The sequence below is a fragment of the Oncorhynchus masou genome, chromosome 8 (genome assembly GCF_036934945.1).
Source record: "Oncorhynchus masou masou isolate Uvic2021 chromosome 8, UVic_Omas_1.1, whole genome shotgun sequence".
NCBI lineage: Eukaryota > Metazoa > Chordata > Actinopteri > Salmoniformes > Salmonidae > Oncorhynchus > Oncorhynchus masou.
Window position 1 is genome coordinate 35254747 of NC_088219.1, and position 27999 is coordinate 35282745.

Below are 27999 nucleotides of genomic sequence, written 5' to 3' on the forward strand. Positions count from 1 at the left end.
AAAAACTGTTTATGCCAGGGTTTCGGGTAGCGACCAAGGGCGAAACCGGTGTTTGGTTGGACGCTGTTGTATCAGGAAGTGTCAAACATCCAATGACAAGCGGATTCTTGTTTCCACTGCGCTGATCCACTTTCACTTTTGCAGATTTTAAACATTCAAAATAGACTATTATTCACCAGAAATGACTCACAGACTATGAAGTGAGAACTTTATTGGTAGGTGAGGGTAAGCACATAGCTGCATAGAAGTTAGTAGCCTACTCTCCCCTTCTCCAGGACAAATTGAGCGCACAAGGTGCCTCTGTTCTCGAACTCACTCTCTCCCGGACCTGACAGTTTGAAGAACTCGGTCAAAGTAAAATGGACTGGCTGTACCCACGATTTCACAAGGAGTCCCTAGCTCAAATTCTCTGTCGTTTGGGATTGTTCGTGATCTGTATGGTAAGTTAATTATTTTGTTGAATAAAATGATTTGTATCCAGCAGGTGGCAAATTATTTTCGCGCTGGATGCAGTTTTGTAGTAATAAGTAACACATTCGCTATATAAAATCAGTTAAATTATATGGGGCAACCCTCACCAAATAGGCCTAGTCACATATTTATTTAATTAGCCTACGTGAAATGCGTATGTTTAATTAGAAAACATTTTGGCGGATGTTTTGGACGGGGAGGGTGAGCACTTTCATATTGATTTAAATGCCAATCATTCCATCTCATACCATGCCGCTTGCAATGAAGCAGGGACAGGAGCTGCAGAGAGAGAGAGAGAGGATTATAAATTGGCCGCTGTCTGTTCCAACTAACCATTCGGTTGTGACAGTGCAATGATAAGAGGAGGACAGAGAGAGTCACCAATCTGTATCCCGGATACAGCATTCCAGCATTCTGAGAGGACAGTTATATGGATAATACCTGGCTTTGTTCGCTACCAATGAATGACCGTCAGGGTCAGGACCGTGTCCTAACTCCTTTCACCGCTTGTCCTGATGTGACCTCAACTCAGAGATGTGATATGTGACATATGTCCCTATAAACACTGATGCAGGGTTAGGTTTTGTTCAGCTCACTAATGGTTAGGATTAGGAGTTGCGGCGGTAGGGTACTGTATCTAATACGAGATCTGTGACTAAGGGCAACATGGTTCTCCCTTTGGGAAAAAGGTATTCTGAGTAAATAAATGTTAAATAAAAAATATGGAAAAGTATTATGTTTGTTATGTCATCATCATTACTACCACCTCAAGGTGCACTGTAAAACATTTCCTGTAATTTTTCAAGGAAATTACGGGCAGTACAGTAGCCAGAAGGTTGCTGTAAATGTACAGTAAATAACTGTACAGTAAATTACCATAGATTTACAGGACTTTTACTGTAACACAAATTTACAGCATAGTACTGGAACACCTGACTACAGTAACATGCTGTATTTCAAGAATTTACAGTACATTAATGGAAGCAGAGTGGTTAGTAAACTGTTGCAGATTTACAGTGCAGGTAGCTCATGCCAACGACAGGCAGTATTTCTGTTACATGTATTTGAAATAGGTATTTCAATACTTCCAATACTTATTTTGTCATTTTGTATGTCACTGGCCTAAAATCCATTTTGGTCATTTAGCAGACACTCTTGTCCAGGGCAACTTCCAGTCAGTGCATTCATCTAAGGGTGCTAAAGAAAACGCATGTCACAGTCATAGCAAGTAAAACAAATCTGTATCCGTTACTGGGAATGTTGTTTTAGTTAAGGATACATTGGTCTTCAAAATATCCTGCATTTGTAATAACATACCTTTTGGATGTATCTTTGCCCATCTCTGGCTAGTGCAAAGTACGTTACTGTAATATTCACATGAACTTGCCACCAGCTTCCTGTAGGTAACTGTAAAATGCAGAGCAATGACTGACATAGTACAAAACTGTGAAATGAGCCTACTATAATGTAAGGAAATAAATGCTACTGTAATCATGTTGGTATTTTACGGTAATCACATGGGATGAGTGCAAGCAGATTGGCTGCTAGGTATTTGTATATTACAGCATATTTACGAATATTTGGTGTTTAATAACTTTAAGTTAATAACTAAACAAAGGCTTCCAAACTGGCAGTGATTACAAGGCAAAACAAATCAAAAGGACACTGCTTAACCTTCCCTCTGTGTTCCGGTCGAATTGGACCAATTTACAAGTTTTCTCTCTGAAAAATGTAGTTAATTTAATCTGATTGTCATAAGGTTCCATGTCTTTGTCCACACAGGTCATCTGAACACACAAAATACATTCCGATGCTTTTCATAAGATTTTGGGTGTTTTATTTAACTTTTGTACACCTGTAACTTTTGTACACACACACACACACACACACACCTCACTCCCCTTCTTGGCTTCCATGGCAACCCCAACAGGAACCTTTCCCCAATATAATCTTTCCCCTACGGGAACCACACCTGTTGACATTCTCACAAACAATTGCAACATTGTTTCAATAATATATATAACTTTTCTCGCAACTCTGATATGTACAGTTTTTTTGAGGCCTTGCTCACAATTCATTCTGTGGCAGCACATGACCAAACGATATACTGAATGTGAGGTTCTTGATCATATCTTTGATCGTGACACTGGTAAGGAAGAGAGAGCCCTTGTTAAACTTTGACACAAAGTAGTCTGTGATAAATAGCACAATATGTTTCATTTGTTCAAGTCAAAATAATCCATACATTATGCTTTTTTTAAACTCAAAAACTAGTTGTATGAGCTCAGGTCAATGAGGCCTACAGGCCATAAACTGCAAATAGAAATTCAGAACTTGTAATGTTCACAAGAACATAAGTTGATAAAAAGATCTAACACAACATTAGGTGATAATATATGTATTATTATGGATTTATAATCCGCTATAAGGGGGCGGTCATTTTGGACCGGGAACACAGAATTAATGAACATGAAACGGAACACAACAGGAGGGTTAATATTCAACCATTATAGGTTTAAGACCCACTGTCACTGTGATCTTTACCCAATATACTGTACTTTAAATCAGTTCAATTGGTACAGAATTCTCACTAACGGGTGCAACAAACATAGCCACTTAAAATATGTTAATGAGCCAGCTATTCTTTCCTCTCCCACAACATTTTTCCACAATGCTCCATCCTTTACGAAACACTGCAGTAAATATATAGCAAAACATTATTACAGTACTTTATTGTTAAATTGTATTGTAATACAATTACAGCAATTGCTAACAGTGAATATGTAATTGTATATTACAGTATACCAATTAATATTTACTGTTATATATCGCTTGTACTTGTAGAGGCCTTAACAAAAGTTTCTAAACTGGCACTGACTACAGGGCAAAATAGATAATTCTCGCTAATGGGTGCAACAAATATAGCCCCTTTCAAGGCAATCCTCAAAATATGATAATGAGCCTGAGATTATTTCGCCCCACAACATTTTCCCACAATGCACCATAATTCACAGTATGCTGCTGTAATTCTAAATCAGTGTAGCGGAACAGCACGGGTACTGTAATTTTAGAATTACAGTGCCTCACAGTGAAATTTTGCTGTAAATTGACAGGAATTTGTTAGTGTGGGTGACATCTTGCGATTGTATTAAAGTGAATTGTATTGCTGTTCTCCTTTCCATCCTCTTCTCCAGGGAATGGTGTTGACCATGTCCATGTATCCCATGCTGAAGGCCCTGTGTGTCCAGCTCCATTCTGCCTTCACGGGGAGCTACATACCTGGACACCACTCGGTCCTCCTCATCAACTGCCCCAATGAACAGGCAGCCAAGGACATAGGCAGGTAGGCTACCGAACAGCCAGCCTGGTCTCATAGACGAGACATAATATAGTAAATGTAAAAGCAAGGTACTCAAATTAGTATGATATGTTACATTTGGTATGGTTACATAAGACAGATGGTTACTTAAACTCTTTAACCTATCTCTGAAACTTAACCCTAACCCCTAGCCTAGCTAACGTTAGCAAGCTAGCTAACATTAGCACCCACATAGCAATCGTAACATATCCTACGTTTTGCATATTCTTTACATATTGTAAATTTTCACATTCGTAACATATAATACAAATTGTAATTTGTAGCACATCTTACGAAATGGGTGATGGACATCCACATATTAATACATACCATACCAATCGTAACACATCATACTAAACTAAGTTTCTCGGATTTAGATACAGAATTATACAAAATGCTCTGAGACCAGGTTGGGACAGCATACCATTACCACAACAGAATACTACTCTCCAGTGTTGTTGTACTCAAGACCAGTCTCGGTATAGAGCCCAGAGTTTTTCCTGGTGAGGACACTTGGCCAGGAAAAACTCCTGGCCCTATTGTGATATATCTAACCACTAACTAGAATATATGCTCGGTAATTAGTATTTCCACAATGCGTCAGTTCTCTCCTATTTGTAGATGACTCATAATTTTTTTTTTTTTTTTTAAATAATAATAAATAAATACTTATTTGGAGCATTCCGGAATACTGAGTGATGTTACGTTCACTTCAGACCTAAGCTCTTATTATTGCTTTCTCTTTCTGCATTTATAGGAAATAAGTGAGTAAGCTGTGAAAGCCATAAGCCAGTGGAGTACTACTGTGAGTGCAGCTTCCTCTCTCCCTGCGTCTGTGGTGCATGTAGATGAGCTATTCTCTGTTTACCGTGTGCCTGCCTGGAGAGAACACTGAGTAGCTTTCAAACAAGCCACAATCTTCTGCCAAAATGTAAATGGCCATCCTCCCTCCTGTCTTCACAGGTTAGAGCAGTCAAATCAAGTAAAAAAAAATAAAAAAAAATTGTCATATGCTTCGGCAAACAACTGGTGTAGACTAACAGCGAAAAGCATATTTATACAAGCCCTTCTAACAATGCAGAGAGAAAAAAATTATAACACAAGGAATAAATATACAATAAGTAAAAATAACTTGGCTATATACATGGGGTAACAGCCGAGTCGATTTACAGGGGTATGAGGTAATTGAGGTAGATATGTACATATACAGTGCCTTGTAAAAGTATTCATCCCCCTTGGCATTTTTCCTATTTTGTTGCATTACAACCTGTAATTTAAACTGATTTTTATTTGGATTTCATGTAATGGACATACACTAAATAGTCCAAATTGGTGAAGTGAAAAAAATGACTTGCTTCAGAAAATCTTTAAAAAAAAATGAAAAATGGGAAAGTGGTGCATGCATATGTCTTCATCCCCTTTGCTATGAAGCCCCTAAATACGATCTGGTGCAGCCAATTACCTTCAGAAGTCACATAATTAGTTTAAAAAAGTCCACCTGTGTGCAATCTAAGTGGCACATGATCTGTCACATGATCTCAGTATATATACACCTGTCCTGAAAGGCCCCAGTGCCTGCAACACCTCTAAACAAGGGGCAACACCAAGCAAGCGGCACCATGAAGACCAAGGAGCTCTCCAAACAGGTCAGGGACAAAGTTGTGGAGAAGTACAGATCAGGGTTGGGTTATAAAAAAATATCAGAAACTTTGAACATCCCACGGAGCACCATTAAATCCATTATTAAAAACCTGAAAGAATATGGCACCACAACAAACCTGCTAAGAAAGGGCCGCCCACCAAAACTCACAGACCAGGCGAGGAATGCATCAATCAGAGAGGCAACAAAGAGCAAAGATAACCCTGAAGGAGCTGCAAACCTCCACAGCGGAGATTGGAGTATCTGTCCATAGGACCACTGTAAGCCGTACATTCTACAGAGCTGGGCTTTACGGAAGTGTGGCCAGACAAAAATAAGCAAACATGTTTGGTGTTCACCAAAAGACTGCCCAAGCATATGGAAGAAAGTACTCTGGTCAGATGAGACTCAAATTGATTTTTTTGGCCATCAAGGAAAACAGTATGTCTGGCGCAAACCCAACACCCTTCATCACCCTGAGAACACCATCCCAGGGACTGGGAAACTGGACAGCATTTAAGGAATGATGGATGGCACTAAATACAGGGATATCCTTGAGGGAAACCTGTTTCAGTCTTCCAGAGATTTGAGACTGGGACGGAGGTTCACCTTCCAGACAATGACCCTAAGCATACTGCTAAAGCAACACTCGAGTGGTTTACGCCTTGGAATGGCCTTGTCTTGAATGGCCTCGTCAAAGCCTGGACCTCAATCCAATTCTGAATCTGTGGTATGACTTAAATATTGCTTTACACCAGTGGAACCCATCCAACTTGAGCTGGAGAAGTTTTGCCTTGAAGAATGGGCAAAAATCCCAGTGGCTAGATGTGCCAAGCTTATAGAGACATACCCCAAGAGACTTGCAGCTGTAATTGCTGCAAAAGGTGGCTCTACAAAGTATTGACTTTGGGGGGGGGGGGGGTCAAGATTCCCTCAATTTGCATTTTCAGCCAGTGAAGGTGCCCTCAATGGTGCAGCTGTAGAACTTTTTGAGAATCTGAGAGCCCATGCCGAATCATTTTAGGATCCTGAGGGGGAAGAGGCGTTGTCGTTCCTTCTTCACGACTGTGTTGGTGTGTGTGGTCCATGATAATTCCTTAGTAGACACCGAGGAACTTGAATCTCTCGATCTGCTCCACTGCTGCCATGTCGAAGTGGATGGAGGCATGCTCTGCCCTCCATTTCCTGGAGTCCACGATCAGCTACTTTGTCATACTGACATTGAGGGAGAGGTTGTTCTCCTGGCACCACACTGCCAGGTGACTGACCTCCACCCTATAGGCTATCTCAATGTCGTCGGTGATCAGGCCAACCACTGTTGTGTCATTTGCAAACTTAATGATGCTGTTGGAGTTGTGCGTGGCCATGCAGTCATGGGTGAACAGGGAGTACAGGATGGGACTAAACACGCACCCCTGAGGGACCACCGTGTTGATGGTCAGTGTGACGGATGTGTTGTTGCTTACCCTTACCATCTGGGGGTGGCCAATCAGGAAGTTCAGGATTCAGCTGCAGATGGCAGTGTTCAGTCCCAGGGTCCTGAGCTTAATGATGAGCTTGGAGGGCACTATGGAGTTGTCCAGGTGGGAGAGGGCAGTGTGGAGCAGACCTGGGATAACTATAGTTTTAAATATGCTTTGTGGAAAGTAACTATTTTTTTTGGCAGAACAAATAGTTACATTGGAGGTGACAACTATTTAAATACAGATCTGAAAAAATGTATATGTTTAACTATTTAAATACAGATCTCAGAAAGTGACTACTTTTCAGATTTGCTGCCTTCAACTAATGTCAGGGCTGCAACTGGGGCTGCATGTTCCAGATAGAAATATAATGACTAGAGCACACACAATGTCCTATAATATTTCAATCTATCGGACAGCAGATCATATTTTATCTAAATCAAATCAAGCTTTATTTATAAATCACATTTCAGACATGGAATGCAATGCAATGTGCTTTACAGGGGGAAAAAAACAACAAATAAAAAACAATGAAAATAATGCTGAAATATTTACTACACAACATACAATATATATATACCACAGTAAGTGGACACCCCTTCAAATGAGTGGATTCAGCTATGTCAGCCACACCCGTTGCTGTTAGTTGTTTAAAATTGAGCACACAGCCATGCAATATCCATAGAGAAACATTGGCTGTAGAATGGCCTTACTGAAGAGCTAAGTGACTTTAAACGTGGCACCGTCATAGGATGCCACCTTTCCAACAATTTGTCAAATTTCTGCCCTTGTAGAGCTTCTCCGGTCAACTGTAAGTGCTGTTATTGTGAAGTGGAAACGTCTAGGAGCAACAACAACTCAGCCGCAAAGTGGTAGGCCACACAAGCTGACAGAATGGGACCGCAGGGTGCTGAAGTGTGTATAGCGCATAAAAATGGTGTGGCAGTCAGATGGACTAATCTGGGTTTGGCGGATGCAAAGAAAATGTTACCTGCACCAATGCATTGTGCCAAATGTATAGTTTGGTGGAGGAGGAATGATGGTCTGGGGCTGTTTTTCATGTTTCTGGCTAACCCCTTAATTCCAGTGAAGAGACACCTTAATGCTACAGCATACAATGACATTCTATATGCTTCTGTGCTTCCAACATTGGATCTACAGTTTGGGGAAGGCCCTTTCTTGTTTGATTGTGACAATGCCCCTGTGCACAAAGCGAGTTCCATACAGAAATGGTTTGTTGAGATCGGTGTTTAATAACTTGACCTGCCTGCACAGATCCCTAACCTCAACCCAATCGACACCTTTGGGATGAATTGGAACGCCGACTGCGAGCCAGGCCTCATCGCCCAACATCAGTGCCCGACTTCACTAATGCTCTTGTGCCTGAATGGAAGCAAGTCCCTGCAGCAATGTTCCAACATCTAGTGGAAAGCCTTCTCAGAAGAGTGGAGGCTGTTATATCAGCAAAGGGAGGACCAACTCCATTTTAATGCCAATGATTTTGGAATTACATGTTCGAAGAGCAGGTGTCCACGTACTTTTGGTCATGAGTGTACGTAATGTGCATTCAGAAAGTATTCAGAACCCTTCACTTTTTCCACATTGTGTTACGTTGCAGCCTTATTCTAAAATATAATAAATTGTTATATTTCCTCATCAATCTACAGACAATAACCCATAATGCCAAAGCAAACTTTTTTTTTTTAAATGTTTGCAAAAATATCACATTTCCATAAGTATTCAGACCCTTTGCTCAGTACTTTGTTGAAGCACATTTGGCAACAATTACAGACTTGAGTCTTCTTGGGTATGACGCTAGAAGCTTGGCACACCTGTATTCTTCTCTGCAGATCCTCTCAAGCTCTGTCAGGTTGGATGGGGAGCATTGCTGCACAGCTATTTTCACGTCTCTCCAGAGATGTTCCATCCGTTTCAGGTCCGTGCTTTGGCTGGGCCACTCGACGACATTCAGAGACCTGTCCCGGAACCACTCCTGCATTGTCTTGGCTGTGTGCTTAGGGTCGTTGTCCTGTTGGAAGGTGAACCTTTGCCACAGTCTAAGGTCCTGAGCGCTCTGGAGCAGGTTCATCTTTCCTGACTTGTCTCCCAGTCACTGCTGCTGAAAAACATTCCAAAAGCATGATGCTGCCACCACCATGCTTCACCGTAGGCACTCAAGCCAAGGAGTACAATCTTGCTTTCACAGACCAGAAAATCTTGCTTGTCATGGTCTTAGAGTTCTTTAGGTGCCTTTTGGCAAACGCCAAGTTGGCTGTCATGTGCTTTTTACTGAGGATTGGCTTCCATCTGGCTACTCTACCATAAAGGTCTTATTGGTGGAGTACTGCAGAGATGGTTGTCCTTCTGAAAGGTTCTCCCATCTCCACAGACGAACTCTGGAGCTCTGTCAGATTGACCATCGGGTTCTTCGTCACCTCCCTGACCAAGGCCCTTCTCCCCCGATTGCTCTGTTTGCCAGGCGGCCAGCTCTAGGAAGAGTCTTAGTGCTTCCAAACTTCTTCCATTTAAGAATGACCTTCAATGCTGCAGACATTTTTTTGTACCCTTCCCCAGATCTGTTCCTCGACACAATCCTTTCTCGAAGATCTACAGACAATTCCTTCGACCTCATGGCTTGGTTTTTTCTCTGACATGCACTGTCAACTGTGGTACCTTATATAGACAGGTGTGTGCCTTTCTAAATCATGTCCAATATATTTAATTTACCACAAGTGGACTCCAACCAAGCTGGAGAAAGAGACGCCTCACAAGTCCTCAACTGGCAGCTTCATTAAATATTGCCCGCAAAACACCAGTCTCAAAGTCAACAGTGAAGGGGCGCCAGTTTCATTGCTTCTTTAATTAGCACAACAGTTTTCAGCTGTGCTAACATAATTGCAAAATGGTTTTCTAATGATCAATTAGTCTTTTAAAATCATACGTTTGGATTAGCTAACACATCGTGCCATTGGAACACAGGAGTGATGGTTGCTGATAATGGGCCTCTATATGCCTATGTAGATATTCCATTTAAAAATCTTCCGTTTCCATCTACAATTGTCATTTACGACATTAACAATGTCTTTACTATATTTCTGGTCAATTTGATGTTATTTTAATGGACAAAAACAAGGACAATTCTAAGTGACCCCAAAGTTTTGACGGGAAGTGTACATGTAAATGAATGAATACATTCTAGTATGGTAACATGAATAAGTATATTTCAAGCTAGAATCCAACAGCTGGAAATAATCCTGGAACCCCTGCGGTTAGGGTGAATCCTGTCTCTGTTAAAAAGTGCTGGTTTCTTCCACAGCAAATCAAAGTTGTCACACAAAGTTGCAAAATTTCATCAGGTACTTATTGATGAGTCGGCTGAAACGTTCCAAACCCCTTCGGTATCACGGGAGGGGAACAGAGATTATTATTATATTCCCTGTGCTAGCGAGCATGTTTAAACCATGTTTGTAGTCCTCCCTCAGATCACCTAAAACCAAGGTCGTTAAACCTATGTGAGTGATGATGGTCTCAATGTTAGAGTAGTTGACCAGAACCGTGGGCAGGAGGAAGTTGATGTCATGGACACAGGCTCCTTGGTGACAGTGGACCTTGGTCGGTCCACAGATCATAGGCAGGCCAAAATCTCTCACCATCAAGCTGCCCACCATGATGTTGGTCGTGATGGAATCCGATGGGGAAGCAACCTGTTGAACTGTGGTTGCCATGGCCGTGAGGGAGGGGCCACTGGGCGGCTGCCGGCTGTTGGTAAACATCCAGGATCCGTGCTGACTCCCGGGGCTGGTAGGTCCGGCACCAAGGGGGGCAAACCAGTTTGATAACTGGATTGTATCTTCTTGGATAGATGAAGGGTGCCCAGACTGCCTCCCCAATCTCTTACGCCTTGTGAGTGTCCAGTCTCCCATGGGCCACGGAGTTGAGTTTAACGTCTGTCTGTTGGATTGGGACAGATGACGTCTGTTTCTATATGAATATTATTTTCATTTCCATTCTCCTGAACATACCCCAGGTGTAGATAATCAAGTATACCCAAGCAACCAACCAATTATACTGTGTACAGGTAAGTATAAATAAGCTTTGACACTATGCTGCACAGCAAATTCTCCACTGTTGAAATAAAACAAATGAACACTGACATATAGACACCGGAACAGTGTTAATTAATACACTGCTTAGTCTAAAGCCGTATGCAAATATTTCCCACCGTGCCTTGCCTTTCGGTTAAATTGTGGAGTTACCACCCTTGACTGTATTTGTTATGGGTTCATCCAGTTTCTGTCTGATGGATTTCACGGATCTCTCAAGTGAGATCCAAAGTGAATAAAATACAAAATACATATATAATTCCTTAGGCCTTATTTTGAGGACCTAGTTTTACCGTAATACAGGGACCTGAAACTCATGCACATTTTCTGCCCAGTTCTGGTGTGGAGTGCAATAAGGATTGCATCACCTGTGGATCTGTTAGTGAGGTATGCGAATTGGAATGGGGTCACGGGTGTCTGGGATGATGGTGTTGATGTGGAGCCATGACCAGGCTTTCAAAGCATTTCATGGCTACAGACGTGAGTGCTATGAGGTAGTCATTTTAGAGTGGTTACTTTGGCATTCTTGGGATGTTGGGATGTCCATGGCTTCTGTTTGAGATATGTACCTACTGTCACTGTGGGGACGACATCGTCGATGCACTTACTAAGGAAGCCGGTGACTGATGTGGTCAACGCCTCTGTTTTTGGATGAATCCCGGAACATATTGCAGACTGTGCTATGAAACAGTCCTGTAGCTTTGCATCCACTTCATAGGGCCACGTCCGTATTGAGCGCATCACTGGTACTTTTTGTTAGAGGGCGAGGGAGTAAAGGTGATCTAGAGTTTTATCTCATCTAGTTGCGCAGCTGGCATGTTGGTAAAAAAAATAATAAATGAGGTGAGACAGATTTCAGTTTGCAGTAGCATTGAGGAAATGTTCTCAATTGTTTTCAAAATTAGGAACAACATATCCTGAAAATAACCAGATCATATCCATAAGTGTTTTTATTGATGTCTCTCTCCTCCTTCCCACTCTCGTCCACAGAGCCCTTATGGAGAGGAGGATGGCAGCATGCATCAATATTCTGCCCAGAACTTCTACGATGTAAGTTCTGTCTGGCTTGCTGGCACGCATGCACTTCTTGAGTATGGGTACCCGTTGCTAAGGAAATCACTATTGTAGTTACTTGACTGAATGTAAATGACTCACATTGCCACAAGAGAGTGAGAAAGTTTCAATCTAAAGTGTGTAAGCCTGTAAATGCATTGGCCATGAATAAGAAAGTGTGTTCTGTTCTCATAGAGGCTTGTCAATGTTTTACCAGCTACTCAACAAGGTGCTACTGGATTTACACCTTCGGGAAACAGAACAGCAGTGACCTGCTATTAAAATAGTTACTTATTTACAAGTGGAATGCACAATGTCATTGAGCCACCAAAAGAAGATCAGATAAGGACAGAGTGCAATGACTGGCATTTTATTTTACCAGGCAAGTCAGTTAAGAACAAATACATTTTTTCAATGATGGCCTAGGAACAGTCGTTTAACTTCTTGAAACTCCCCATCCCGGATCCGGGATCGTGACTAAAGCCTCAGGCTCATTAGCATAACGCAACGTTAACGATTTCTGAAAATCGCAAATAAAATGAAAATAATGCGTCTGCTCTCAAGCTTAGCCTTTTCTTAACAACACTGTCATCTCAGATTTTCAAAATATGCTTTTGAACCATAGAAATTGACTAATTTGTGTAAGAGTATGCAAAGCTAGCATAGCATTTTGAGTAGCATGTAGCACGCAACATTTTCACAAAAACCAGATAACCAAATAAATAAAATCATTTACCTTTGAAGAGCTTCTGATGTTTTCAATGAGGAGACTCTCAGTTACATACCAAATGCGCAGTGTTTCCTGAAAGCGTCTGTGTGTAGGAGAAATCGTTCCGTTTTCTACATTGCGTCTGGCTACCGAAACGAACCGAAAATGCAGTCACCTACAACGTCAAACCTTTTCCGGATTAACTACATAATATCGACCGAAACATGGCAAACGTTGTTTGGAATCAGTCCTCAAGGTGTTTTTTCACATATCTCTTCATTGACATGCAGTTCGTGGAAGCTTGCTTTACTCTCTGTATCGCATGGAAAAATACTGGCAGGTGACTTTTGCGCACCAATTTCGGCGCAGGACACCGGGCGGACACGTGGTAAATGTGGTCTCTTATGGTCAATCTTCCAATGATCTGCCCACAAATACGTCACAATGCTGCAGACACCTTGGGGAAACGACAGAAAGGGTTAACTCACTCCTCTTGCATTCACAGCCATATAAGGAGACCATGGAAAACAGAGCCTCAAAAATCCTTGTCATTTCCTGGATGCCATCTCATCTTGGTTTTGCCTGAAGCTCACGTTATAGGGCACGCACAGAGAAGATCTTTGTATTTCTGGACACGTCAGAGTGTTTTCTTTCGAACGGTAGCAATTATATGCATAGTCGAGCATCTTTTTGTGACAAAATATCTTGTTTAAAACGGGAACGTTTTTCATCCAAAAATGAAATAGCGCCCCCAGAGCATCAACAGGTTAACTGCCTTGTTCAGGGGCAGAGTGACAGATTTTTACCTTGTCAGCTCAGGGATTCGATCTTGCAACATTTCAGTTACAAGTCCAACGCTCTAACCACTAGGCTACCTGCTGGGTATTGCCATTAACTCTCCTTTAACTCAGTATTCAACTGATTGATACGTAACTATTTTAGTAGTAGGTCAGGCTGTTCTATTTCCTGAAAGTGTAACTTCAGTAACACCTCGTTGAGTAGCTGTTTAAACATTGACAAGCCTCTGAGAACAGACCATACATTCTTATCCATGGCCTAAGATAAGATGAAGCTAGATGGAGTAAGATATAGCAACAGCCACCAGGCCAGAAACAAGTGCCAAACCCTCAACTTAGCAGGCCATTGTGCGACTTGTGTCACTGTAGAGAAACTGGATATTGGCCAGCTGTCAGTCAAAGTGGCTGTGTCTGTTACCGAATGTCCTGCTTGACTTGAGATTAATTTTTTGTGCAACCATGAGTGAGAGTGTTTTATTCCAGTTTATCTAATGTGTTGTGTTATGAAATGACATTATCTATGACTATGGGCAAAGATGGTCTCTTGTGAAAGAGTCACGTGTGGCCTTGTGTCAGTCAGTGGTTCTCAATTCTCTCCTCAGGGACCCCCAGCTGTTCCAGATGTAATTCACTTCATTCAACGTGTCAATTAACACAATAATAACATGTGTGGAATTGTAATAATATAATATGGCTGACCAGATGTTTCTTCAAAAGGATCTAAAAATAACCTTTCAGATTATCCATAAAGGTTCTATAAAGAACTATCGTGTCTTTACTATCATTTCCCAGTACAACCTTTCAGATATTTTCATATCTGATCAATAATCTTCTGATTAATGATTTATTTATTTTCCCTCACCTTAGTCTCATTCCAAACGTTGTAAATTGTTGGTTATCTGCACGAATCCAGTCTTCACTATGAGTCATCCATACATCAATTGTCTTAAATCATTTATTTATTACTAACTAAGTAATTTACATAAATGCATAAACAAAACAGTAAATATGGTTACATGAGATGATAGAATGTGACCTAGTGGGCTGAACCGGCATGGAGGCGTGTTAGACAAAGGGTCAATGGGGGTGTCGAGTAAGAAGTTCCTACAGAGTTAATTATAACAATTAAAATGCTAATCCCTTACGCATGAACACTCACTCATTCGAAAACAATTGCAATCAATGTATATATTTACGCTCAGTGTGTCATCTTGATCACTGGTGAAAAGTCCTTCTTTTGTAGAATTGTCCGTCTCTCTCTCTCTGTCTTGTTTAGAGGGGATAGTTCAAAGTGACATTCGTTATAGAATGGATGTTTCGGCGGTTGTCGTTCTTCGCGTTCAATGATACCGAATTCCTAGCTGCAGATTAGTAATCAATATCAAAGACTTGTTCTTATTCTGTCGGTATCGATAGTATAAGAGTAACCACGTGGTATGGTTAAAAGATTCAGCAATGGTCTACAACCTTTGTCCTCCCCTAATGGAGAAAAACATGGTCTGCTGATAATTTCTCAAAGTTGGGTTTTATTCGGAATGGCAGAAAAGGGCTGTCCCAGGATGTCTGACCCTAACTGGGCTCAGGGCGGTCCTCTAATTTAGTTCAAATCCAATTGTGAATTGTAATTTTCTTCATTAAACAGTCCACAATCATATTACACCATTATACAAACAGTATCATACTCACTCATTCATCTTATACAACAATTAGATGTAAACCTTATATCTGAGGCTATTATATAAACAGTGTTATGGTAATGTGGCCACACCGTCTCTCTTGAGCTTCCCAAGTTGTGACAAACGCACCAGTTCGTAGCTGGATTCTTCACCGGTCTTTTACACTTTCTCTGGAACATGAAATTTGTTCGTACCTCAAGTTCTGTGAGGTGGAAGGATTTCCTTTGTCCTCTGTGAAAGTATACCCTCTAATACTGTGTGGCCATGAGGCAGGGTCTTCTGAGGAATTTACGACCTCTGACCACAGCAGCCTAGTTGAAGGAGGAAAGGGGGCGGCAGGGAGCGGGGGATGGGGTTGCTATACTCAGAGACCAACGTCATGACAGAACCATAAAAAAAGGGTTCTATATAGCCCCACAAAAGGTAACCATAGTGGAACCCATTTTTGGTCCTTTTTAGAAAAAAATGTATAGTTCTTGATAGCACCAAAAAGGGTTACTCTGTGGTTACAAGCAGGGCATAATATTTACTTTTTAGTCCAGGAAGATGGCAGCCACTCAGATTTTTTTACAACCCAAAATATTTTTCTCCCGCTAATATTACACCAACAAAACACCCCAAAATTTATGAGCACGCTTTGTAATGTTTCTAAAACAATAAATGTATTACTAGTAAGAAGTAATGTGCAATATTGTTTAATTTATTTACATTTTTGTGACCTAATTATTTTAACCAAAATATCACAGATGAGACAAAAATGTTAATCTGCCAGTGTAAGGGCGGAAGGATACCATGGTTGCATGCCTAGACATATTTGTGCCTGTGAGATTGAGATTGACAAGTAGAAACATTGAGTTTCAACTGCTAGGGAACAAAAGACAAACTTAGGAAAAAAAACTTAGCTTGTAATGAAAAATGTTTAAATTGCCAAGAAACACAAGGACAAAGTCTCACTTCAGTGGACTTTCACTTCAAGTAAATTAGACCAACTTTTATGCCTGTGCTCAGCGCTTCTAAAATGTATCTTTTACTCAGCTCTTCATGTGTGCACAGCCAGCCCCCAGCAAGGCAGTGTTGCAGTGCGAGGTGGAATAGGCTAAATCGGATTCGTAGTTTTGATTTTGTGCGGTTATTTAACCAGCTATGAAACAAAACGTCAGAAATAGTTTGAAAACAGCTCCTGCAGCATTTATTTTACTATTTATGATAATACTTGACTATTGTTATTAACTTCTTGCGTCGAGCAATCCCGGATCCGGGATTCTATTTATAGCCTCAAGCTCATTAGCATAACGCAACGTTAACTATTCATGAAAATCGCAAATGAAATGAAATAAACATATTTGTGCTCTCAAGCTTGGACTTTTGTTAACAACACTGTCATCTCAGATTTTCAAAATATGCTTTTCAACCATAGCGAAACAAGCATTTGTGTAAGAGTATTGATAGCTAGCATAGCTATAAGCCTAGAATTCAGCCAGCAACATTTTCACAAAAACAAGAAAATCATTCAAATAAAATCATTTACCTTTGAAGAACTTCAGATGTTTTCAATGAGGAGACTCTGTTAGATAGCAAATGTTCAGTTTTTCAAAAAAAAATTATGTGGAGGACAAATCGCTCCGTTTTGTTCACGTTTGGCTACGAAAAAAACCTGTATCCAGTTATAGCCTCAAGCTCATTAGCATAACGTAACGTTAACTATTTATGAAAATCGCAAATGAAATGAATGTGCTAGCTCTCAAGCTTAGCCTTTTCTTAACAACACTGTCATCTCAGATTTTCAAAATATGCTTTTGAACCATAGCAAAACAAGCATTTGTGTAAGAGTATTGATAGCTAGCGTAGCATTTAGCGGGCAACATTTGCACAAAAACCAGAAAAGGATTCAAATAAAATCATTTACCTTTGAAGAACTTCGGATTTTTTGATGAGGAGACTCTCAGTTACATAGCAAATGTTCAGTTTTTCCTGAAAGATTCTTTGTGTAGGAGAAATCGCTCCGTTTTGTAAAAAAAATGAAAATTCAGTCATCAAAACGGCAAACTGTTTTCCAAATTAACTCCATAATATCGACTGAAACACGGCAAACGCTGTTTAGAATCAATCCTCAATGTGTTTTTCACATATCTCTGTCAGGACCCGGTTACGAACCTGGGTCTCCGGAGTGAGAAACAGTCACTTAACCAACTGAGCCACGAATAGTCAGCAGAACCCAGAAGATGAGGCAGACACAGCAGTACTTAAGACGGTGTATTTAATAAAGTAAAAAGGAGAAGTCCTTAAATACAAAAAATGGCAAATCCAAAAGGTGGTAGGAATAGCACAAAAAAGCCTCAAGAGATACTCAAAAACAAAAACAGAATTCCACAAGAGCATCCACCGGAATCGACAAGAATACACAGAACACTAGGGCTGGGTGCTAACATACAAACACAGAGCACAGAACTGAGGGAAACTAAGGGTTTAAATACAATCAGGGGAAAACGAGGCACAGGTGCAAATAATAATGGGGAACAAGGGAAAAAACATAAGGTCAAAAAGCACAATGGGGGCATCTAGTGACCAAAACCCGGAACAACCCTGGCCAAATCCTGACAATCTCTTCATTGATATATCGTTCGTGGTAGTCTCCTTTCTCCGGTGAATCGCTTGGAAAAAATCAAATCAAATTTTATTTGTCACATACACATGGTTAGCAGATGTTAATGCGAGTGTAGCGAAATGCTTGTGCTTCTAGTTCCGACAATGCAGTAATAACCAACAAGTAATCTAACTAACAATTCCTAAACTACTGTCTTATACACACAAGTGTAAGGGGATAAAGAATATAGTGGCTAGTGATATATCATTTCCCATCAATTCCCATTATTAAAGTGGCTGGAGTTGAGTCAGTGTCAGTGTGTTGGCAGCAGCCACTCAATGTTAGTGGTGGCTGTTTAACAGTCTGATGGCCTTGAGATAGAAGCTGTTTTTCAGTCTCTCAGTTCCAGCTTTGATGCACCTGTACTGACCTCGCCTTCTGGATGATAGCGGGGTGAACAGGCAGTGGCTCGGGTGGTTGATGTCCTTGATGATCTTTATGGCCTTCCTGTAACATCGGGTGGTGTAGGTGTCCTGGAGGGCAGGAAGTTTGCCCCCGGTGATGCGTTGTGCAGACCTCACTACCCTCTGGAGAGCCTTACGGTTGAGCGTGGAGCAGTTGCCGTACCAGGCGGTGATACAGCCCGCCAGGATGCTCTCGATTGTGCATCTGTAGAAGTTTGTGAGTGCTTTTGGTGACAAGCCAAATTTCTTCAGCCTCCTGAGGTTGAAGAGGCGCTGCTGCGCCTTCTTCACGATGCTGTCTGTGTGAGTGGACCAATTCAGTTTGTCTGTGATGTATATGCCGAGGAACTTAAAACTTGCTACCCTCTCCACTACTGTTCCATCGATGTGGATAGGGGGGGTGTTCCCTCTGCTGTTTCCTGAAGTCCACAATCATCTTCTTAGTTTTGTTGACGTTGAGTGTGAGGTTATTTTCCTGACACCACACTCCGAGGGCCCTCACCTCCTCCCTGTAGGCCGTCTCGTCGTTGTTGGTAATCAAGCCTACCACTGTTGTGTCGTCCGCAAACTTGATGATTGAGTTGGAGGCGTGCGTGGCCACGCAGTCGTGGGTGAACAGGGAGTACAGGAGAGGGCTCAGAACGCACTCTTGTGTGGCCCCAGTGTTGAGGATCAGCGGGGAGGAGATGTTGTTACCTACCCTCACCACCTGGGGGCGGCCCGTCATGTACCCAGTTGCACAGGGCGGGGTCGAGACCCAGGGTCTCGAGCTTGATGACGAGCTTGGAGGGTACTATGGTGTTGAATGCCGAGCTGTAGTCGATGAACAGCATTCTCACGTAGGTATTCCTCTTGTCCAGTTGGGTTAGGGCAGTGTGCAGTGTGGTTGAGATTGCATCGTCTGTGGACCTATTTGGGCGGTAAGCAAATTGGAGTGGGTCTAGGGTGTCAGGTAGGGTGGAGGTGATATGGTCCTTGACTAGTCTCTCAAAGCACTTCATGATGACGGAAGTGAGTGCTACGGGGCGGTAGTCATTTAGCTCAGTTACCTTAGCCTTCTTGGGAACAGGAACAATGGTGGCCCTCTTGAAGCATGTGGGAACAGCAGACTGGTATAGGGATTGATTGAATATGTCCGTAAACACACCAGCCAGCTGGTCTGCGCATGCTCTGAGGGCGCGGCTGGGGATGCCGTCTGGGCCTGCAGCCTTGCGAGGGTTAACACGTTTAAATGTTTTACTCACCTCGGCTGCAGTGAAGGAGAGTCCGCATGTTTCCGTTGCAGGCCGTGTCAGTGGCACTGTATTGTCCTCAAAGCGGGCAAAAAAGTTATTTAGTCTGCCTGGGAGCAAGACATCCTGGTCCGTGACTGGGCTGGATTTCTTCCTGTAGTCCGTGATTGACTGTAGACCCTGCCACATGCCTCTTTTATCTGAGCCGTTGAATTGAGATTCTACTTTGTCTCTGTACTGACGCTTAGCTTGTTTGATAGACTTGCGGAGGGAATAGCTGCACTGTTTGTATTCGGTCATGTTACCAGACACCTTGCCCTGATTAAAAGCAGTGGTTCACGCTTTCAGTTTCACGCGAATGCTGCCATCAATCCACGGTTTCTGGTTAGGGAATGTTTTAATCGTTGCTATGGGAACGACATCTTCAACTTATGTTCTAATGAACTCGCACACCGAATCAGCGTATTCGTCAATGTTGTTATCTGACGCAATACGAAACATGTCCCAGTCCACGTGATGGAAGCAGTCTTGGAGTGTGGAGTCAGCTTGGTCGGACCAGCGTTGGACAGACCTCAGCGTGGGAGCTTCTTGTTTAAGTTTCTGTCTGTAGGCAGGGATCAGCAAAATGGAGTCGTGGTCAGCTTTTCCGAAAGGGGGGCGGGGCAGGGCTTTATATGCGTCGCGGAAGTTAGAGTAACAGTGATCCAAGGTTTTTCCACCCCTGGTTGCGCAATCGATATGCTGATAAAATTTAGGGAGTCTTGTTTTCAGATTAGCCTTGTTAAAATCCCCAGCTACAATGAATGCAGCCTCCGGATAAATGGTTTCCAGTTTGCAAAGAGTTAAATAAAGTTTGTTCAGAGCCATCGATGTGTCTGCTTGGGGGGGGGGGGGGGGGTATATACGGCTGTGATTATAATCGAAGAGAATTCTCTTGGTAGATAATGCGGTCTACATTTGATTGTGAGGAATTCTAAATCAAGTGAACAGAAAGATTTGAGTTCCTGTATGTTTCTTTCATCGCACCATGTCTCGTTAGCCATAAGGCATGCGCCCCCACCCCTCTTCTTACCAGAAAGGTGTTTGTTTCTGTCGGCGCGATGCGTGGAGAAACCCGTTGGCTGCACCGCTTCGGATAGCGTCTCTCCAGTGAGCCATGTTTCCGTGAAGCACAGAACGTTACAGTCTCTGATGTCCCTCTGGAATTGCTAACGGATTGCTCGGATTTCATCAACCTTGTTGTCAAGAGACTGGACATTGGCAAGAAGAATGCTAGGGAGTGGTGCATGGTGTGCCCGTCTCTGGAGTCTGACCAGAAGACCGCCTCGTTTCCCTCTTTTTCGGAGTAGTTTTTTTGGGTCGCTGCATGCGATCCATTCCGTTGTCCTGTTTGTAAGGCAGAACACAGGACCCGCGTTGTGAAAAACATATTCTTGGTCGTACTGATGGTGAGTTGACGCTGATCTTATATTCAGTAGTTCTTCTCGACTGTATATAATGAAACCTAAGATGACCTGGGGTAGTAATGTAAGAAATACCATGTAAAAAAAAACTGCATAGTTTCCTCGGAACGCGAAGCGAGGCGGCCATCTCTGTCGGCGCCGATAGTCGAAAAAAAAAGACGTGCAGTTGAAGATGACGCACCAATTTCGACGGAGGACACCGGGCGGACACCTGGCAAATGTAGTCTCTTATGGTCAATCTTCAATGATATGCCTACAAATACGTCACAATGCTGCAGACAGCTTGGGGAAACGATAGATCGGGCAGGCTCATTCCTTGCGCATTCACAGCCATATAAGGAGACAATGAAGAACAGAGCCTCAAAAATCCTGCTCATTTCCTGGTTGAAGTTTCATCTTGGTTTTGCCTGTAGCATCTGTTCTGGGGCACTCACAGACATTATCTTTGCAGTTCTGGAAACGTCTGAGTGTTTTCTTTCCAAAGCTATCAATTATATGCATAGTCGAGCATCTTTTTGTGACAAAATATTGCGCTTAAAACGGGCACGTCTTTTTATCCAAAAATGAAATAGCGCCCCCATAGCATGAGTGAAATGCTCGCGCTGGGGGGCCCTGACCACCAGCTAATGTGGCTGGTGAAATTAACAGCTGAAAGGCACTGCATGGTCATTCCGATCGCTGGATTTGCCGTGCAGCATTTACAGTGATATGATTGACCGGCTCAAATCAGTCTTATGTAGCAAAATTTGAAAGTTGATAGGCCCTTTTCTCAAAAGTGAGTTTTTGAATGTTTTGGTACCTCCTGGAGAGCTCTCCTTTGTCTACACCCATTCAGAATTGTTCACACTCTCCTAAGCCAGCCCCACTTATCTCTTTAAGGATTCACATGTGAGGTCATGTGCTAAACAAGAATAAGACTAAAAGTGGTATTAGCCTACAGTAAGGAAAAATTCCAGGTAAACAGAAAGTGTCCAGATGAAAATATTTCAGAAATACGCTAGCCCAGACATCGTTGTCTAAATTGATGGGTCATGTGAAAGAAATGCTATAACCGCCAGCCACATCCAGTGGTGGAAAAAGTACTAAATTGTCATACTTGAGAAAATGTAATGATAGAAACCTTCAAAGTAAAATACTTGATTAAAAGTATTTGGTTTAAAAAAATAAAGTATCAAAAGTATAAATAATTTAAAATTCCTTATATTAAACCAGACAGACCATTTTTTTATTTACAGATAGCCAGGGGCACACTCCAACATAATTTACAAACGAGGCATTTGTGTTTAGTGTGTCTGCCAGATCAAATGCAGTAGGGATGACCAGGGATGTTCCCTTGATAAGTAGTGTAGTAAAAGATTCCAAAAATATAAATAGTAAAGTAATGCACAGATAACCCCCAAAAATACTTATAGTACTTTCAAGTATTTTCTGAGGCAACCTTTGTCAGCCTCAGAAAGCCTGGCATCTCTACAATTTGAAATGGCATCATGTCCTTTGCAATGTAATATGAAAAGGACTGCAGTGAGGTCTTTGAGCATTTTTTTGACGTGACCTTTGTCAATAGCGGCCGATAAATTCAGGGCAGCAAAGGTATTGAGAGCAGTAGCAACATATTTGCAGTTCTCCATGGCTAACATTATATAATTTAAAAAAACTGCAGTAGAAAGCAATTTCTACACATAATGACCAGCAAACGCTCCACACCGCGTGGCCGCGGCCACCCTAATCTGGTGGTCCCAGCGCGCACGACCCACGTGGAGTTCCAGGTCTCCGGTAGCCTCTGGAACTGCCGATCTGCGGCCAACAAGGCAGAGTTCATCTCAGCCTATGCCTCCCTCCAGTCCCTCGACTTCTTGGCACTGACGGAAACATGGATCACCACAGACAACACTGCTACTCCTACTGCTCTCTCTTCGTCCGCCCACGTGTTCTCGCACACCCCGAGAGCTTCTGGTCAGCGGGGTGGTGGCACCGGGATCCTCATCTCTCCCAAGTGGTCATTCTCTCTTTCTCCCCTTACCCATCTGTCTATCGCCTCCTTTGAATTCCATGCTGTCACAGTTACCAGCCCTTTCAAGCTTAACATCCTTATCATTTATCGCCCTCCAGGTTCCCTCGGAGAGTTCATCAATGAGCTTGATGCCTTGATAAGCTCCTTTCCTGAGGACGGCTCACCTCTCACAGTCCTGGGCGACTTTAACCTCCCCACGTCTACCTTTGACTCATTCCTCTCTGCCTCCTTCTTTCCACTCCTCTCCTCTTTTGACCTCACCCTCTCACCTTCCCCCTACTCACAAGGCAGGCAATACGCTCAACCTCATCTTTACTAGATGCTGTTCTTCCACTAACCTCATTGCAACTCCCCTCCAAGTCTCCGACCACTACCTTGTATCCTTTTCCCTCTCGCTCTCATCCAACACTTCCCACACTGCCCCTACTCGGATGGTATCGCGCCGTCCCAACCTTCGCTCTCTCTCCCCCGCTACTCTCTCCTCTTCCATCCTATCATCATATCCCTCTGCTCATACCTTCTCCAACCTATCTCCTGATTCTGCCTCCTCAACCCTCCTCTCTTCCCTTTCTGCATCCTTTGACTCTCTATGTCCCCTATCCTCCAGGCCGGCTCGGTCCTCCCCTCCCGCTCCGTGGCTCGACGACTCACTGCGAGCTCACAGAACAGTGCTCCGGGCAGCCGAGCGGAAATGGAGGAAAACTCGCCTCCCTGCGGACCTGGCATCCTTTCACTCCCTCCTCTCTACATTTTCCTCCTCTGTCTCTGCTGCTAAAGCCACTTTCTTCCACTCTAAATTCCAAGCATCTGCCTCTAACCCTAGGAAGCTCTTTGCCACCTTCTCCTCCCTCCTGAATCCTCCTCCCCCTCCCCCCTCCTCCCTCTCTGCAGATGACTTCGTCAACCATTTTGAAAAGAAGGTCGACGACATCCGATCCTCGTTTGCTAAGTCAAACGACACCGCTGGTTCTGCTCACACTGCCCTACCCTGTGCTCTGACCTCTTTCTCCCCTCTCTCTCCAGATGAAATCTCGCTTCTTGTGACGGCCGGCCGCCCAACAACCTGCCCGCTTGACCCTATCCCCTCCTCTCTTCTCCAGACCATTTCCGGAGACCTTCTCCCTTACCTCACCTCGCTCATCAACTCATCCCTGACCGCTGGCTACGTCCCTTCCATCTTCAAGAGAGCGAGAGTTGCACCCCTTCTGAAAAAACCTACACTCGATCCCTCCGATGTCAACAACTACAGACCAGTATCCCTTCTTTCTTTTCTCTCCAAAACTCTTGAACGTGCCGTCCTTGGCCAGCTCTCCCGCTATCTCTCTCAGAATGACCTTCTTGATCCAAATCAGTCAGGTTTCAAGACTAGTCATTCAACTGAGACTGCTCTTCTCTGTATCACGGAGGCGCGCTCCGCACTGCTAAAGCTAACTCTCTCTCCTCTGCTCTCATCCTTCTAGACCTATCGGCTGCCTTCGACACTGTGAACCATCAGATCCTCCTCTCCACCCTCTCCGAGTTGGGCATCTCCGGTGCGGCCCACGCTTGGATTGCGTCCTACCTGACAGGTCGCTCCTACCAGGTGGCGTGGCGAGAATCTGTCTCCTCGCCACGCGCTCTCACCACTGGTGTCCCCCAGGGCTCTGTTCTAGGCCCTCTCCTATTCTCGCTATACACCAAGTCACTTGGCCCTGTCATAACCTCACATGGTCTCTTCTATCATTGCTATGCAGACGACACACAATTAATCTTCTCCTTTCCCCCTTCTGATGACCAGGTGGCGAATCGCATCTCTGCATGTCTGGCAGACATATCAGTGTGGATGACGGATCACCACCTCAAGCTGAACCTCGGCAAGACGGAGCTGCTCTTCCTCCCGGGGAAGGACTGCCCGTTCCATGATCTCGCCATCACGGTTGACAACTCCATTGTTTCCTCCTCCCAGAGCGCTAAGAACCTTGGCGTGATCCTGGACAACACCCTGTCGTTCTCAACTAACATCAAGGCGGTGGCCCGTTCCTGTAGGTTCATGCTCTACAACATCCGCAGAGTACGCCCCTGCCTCACACAGGAAGCGGCGCAGGTCCTAATCCAGGCACTTGTCATCTCCCGTCTGGATTACTGCAACTCGCTGTTGGCTGGGCTCCCTGCCTGTGCCATTAAACCCCTACAACTCATCCAGAACGCCGCAGCCCGTCTGGTGTTCAACCTTCCCAAGTTCTCTCACGTCACCCCGCTCCACCTCCGCTCGCATCCGCTCTCTCCACTGGCTTCCAGTTGAAGCTCGCATCCGCTACAAGACCATGGTGCTTGCCTACGGAGCTGTGAGGGGAACGGCACCGCAGTACCTCCAGGCTCTGATCAGGCCCTACACCCAAACAAGGGCACTGCGTTCATCCACCTCTGGCCTGCTCGCCTCCCTACCACTGAGGAAGTACAGTTCCCGCTCAGCCCAGTCAAAACTGTTCGCTGCTCTGGCCCCCCAATGGTGGAACAAACTCCCTCACGACGCCAGGACAGCGGAGTCAATCACCACCTTCCGGAGACACCTGAAACCCCACCTCTTCAAGGAATACCTAGGATAGGATAAAGCAATCCTTCTCACCCCCCTTAAATGATTTAGATGCACTATTGTAAAGTGGCTGTTCCACTGATGTCAGAAGGTGAATTCACCAATTTGTAAGTCGCTCTAGATAAGAGCGTCTGCTAAATGACTTAAATGTAAATGTAAATGTTATAGACAAGATGCTACACCGCAGACCAATCTGAAAACTAATTTCTCTGAATGTCCAGCTGACTCATTTTCTCAGCCAATCATGGCTAGTGGGAAGTTTCCTGACTTTTTCTTTGGCTAATCCCACAGGGCTTGTAATTTAACAACTATATTCATATTTACAGATGACATAAACGTTTGTTATCGAGAAGGCAATTCTGCCAAAAAACGCATATTGATAAAAAATTATTTTTTACGTTCAAACGTCTCTCCTGTGAAGTCATGACTTGCAAAATATGGCTAGTTTCCTGAATCGGGTCACATATGTCACCCTAGCACCCCCAACCACATTTTCGGATCAAGCAATGTCAAAATCTACCTGCATTTGACAGGTGGTGGATGTTAATTTCTAGGTCCTGGTTACAAGCCAAAGAACCTCTGTCTGGTACTATTTAGAACCATTATATTTGTGTGCATTTTTTGTAATCTATTTTTTTATTTAACCTTTATTTAATTAGGCAAGTCAGTTAATAAGAACAAATTCTTCTTTACAAGACTACGCTGGGCCTATTGTGTGCTGCCCTATGGGACTCCTAATCATGGCCGGACGTGATGCACTCCACAGAAGTATACTTTTCACTGTGTGTATACAATTTCCTACTGCATGTCTCAAAGTTGTTGTTTTTTGTCCCATAGGTATTACTGGAAAGGAGAGGTTCAAGATGCGACAGAAATTCTGATGGTGAGGTTATTTGGCAGAGCTTTTAAGTCTCTGGCCAGTCATTCAGAATTACGCTGTGAGTTGAAACCAACTTTCCAGAGTGATAACCGGGACTTTTCTGCATTGTAGTTTGTGAAGACAAGGACTTCGAAGATTCAGAGGGTCACAGACTTTGTCAAGTAAGTTACATTTGGTTCCTTTAGAAATCATCCCAAGCAGTTACGTGTCAGGTAAAGCCAAAGCATTTCTGGGTCCATGGCAACAGTACTTCCGGTCTCAGAAAGGCAATAGGGATGCTAATTTGCCTAATGTCTATGTTGTTCCTTCCCTCCAACCCAGATCTGTCCATCCCTATGAGACTCCAGAGGTGCTGAGTTTTCCAGTTGAGGACGGGAGCCTGCCATATATGAAATGGATGGACGAGGCCGTTCCTGACGACTGACGAATGAGGGAGCATAATATCCCCAATGGTCTGTGATCTTATTGGATGTGAATCTCCAATCGGTTGATTAACAGGAAAGTTAGGCCACAGGGATTGGCTAGGAACCAGGAAGCTTTGGATTAGATCGAGGGGTCCAAAGTTTAACTCGTGCTTTTGAACTCTCAATCCACAGATGATAACGGATTAGCTCCCACCAGAGGGGCATACAGTGCCTTGCAAAAGTATTCATCTCCCTTGGTGTTTTTACTATTTTGTTGCATTACAACCTGTAATTTAAACTGATTTTTATTTGGATTTCATGTAATGGACATACACAAAATAGTAAAAATTGGTGAAGTGAAAAAAATTACTTGTTTCAAAAAAATATATAATAATAAAAATGGAAAAGTGGTGCATGCATATTGTCACGTCCTGACCTTTTTTTAATGTCTCCATTTTAGGTTGGTCAGGGTGTGAGTTGGGTTGGGCATTCCATGTTTTGTTCTGTTTGTATTTCTATGTGTTTGGCCTGGTATGGTTCCCAATCAGAGGCAGCTGTCAATCATTGTCTCTGATTAAGAACCATACTTAGGCAGCCTGTTTTCACCCTTGAGTTGTGGGTAGTTGTTTTCTGTCTCTGTACCAGACAGGACTGTTTTGTTTGTTCCGTTTTGTTATTTTTGTTCTAGTGTTCAGTGTAATTAAAAGATAATGAACACGTACGACGCTGCACCTTGGTCCTCTCCTTCTTCCACCAACGACAACCGTTACACATATGTGTTCACCCCCTTTGCTATGAAGCCCCTAAATAAGATCTGGTGCAGCCAAATACCTTCAGAATTAACATAATTAGTTAAATAAAGTCCACCTGTGTGCAATCTAAGTGTCACATGATCTCAGTATATGAACACATGTTCTGAAAAACCCCAGAGCCTGCAACACCACTACGCAAGGGGCACCACCAAGCAAGTGGCACCATGATGACCAAGGATCTCTCCAAACAGGTGAGGGACAAAGTTGTGGAGAAGTACAGATCAGGGTTGGGTTATAAAAAATATCCAGAACTTTGAACCTCCCACGGAGCACCATTAAATCCATTAAATCCAAAAAATTGAAAAAAT

General features: G+C 43.2%; 1 protein-coding gene across 1 annotated transcript; it reads left to right on the forward strand.

The window, feature by feature from the left end:
- Positions 1-27608, forward strand: LOC135544569 (protein CutA homolog). The gene is made up of 6 exons (XM_064972285.1): positions 1-440; positions 3666-3814; positions 12025-12084; positions 26433-26478; positions 26587-26636; positions 26797-27608. The coding sequence occupies exons 1-6, from the start codon at positions 360-362 to the stop codon at positions 26897-26899; spliced, it is 489 nt and encodes a 162-aa protein (XP_064828357.1). The 5' UTR covers positions 1-359; the 3' UTR covers positions 26900-27608.
- The last annotated feature ends 391 nt before the right edge of the window (positions 27609-27999 follow it).

What these genes read in the sequence shown, in the direction of transcription:
- LOC135544569 (XM_064972285.1), top strand. Translation starts at nt 360, where the DNA reads ATGGACTGGCTGTACCCACGATTTCACAAGGAGTCCCTAGCTCAAATT. An exon ending in GCAGCCAAGGACATAGGCAG is followed by an intron (nt 3,815 to 12,024) that starts GTAGGCTACCGA and finishes TCTCGTCCACAG; the next exon opens with AGCCCTTATGGAGAGGAGGA. An exon ending in AGGGTCACAGACTTTGTCAA is followed by an intron (nt 26,637 to 26,796) that starts GTAAGTTACATT and finishes CCTCCAACCCAG; the next exon opens with ATCTGTCCATCCCTATGAGA.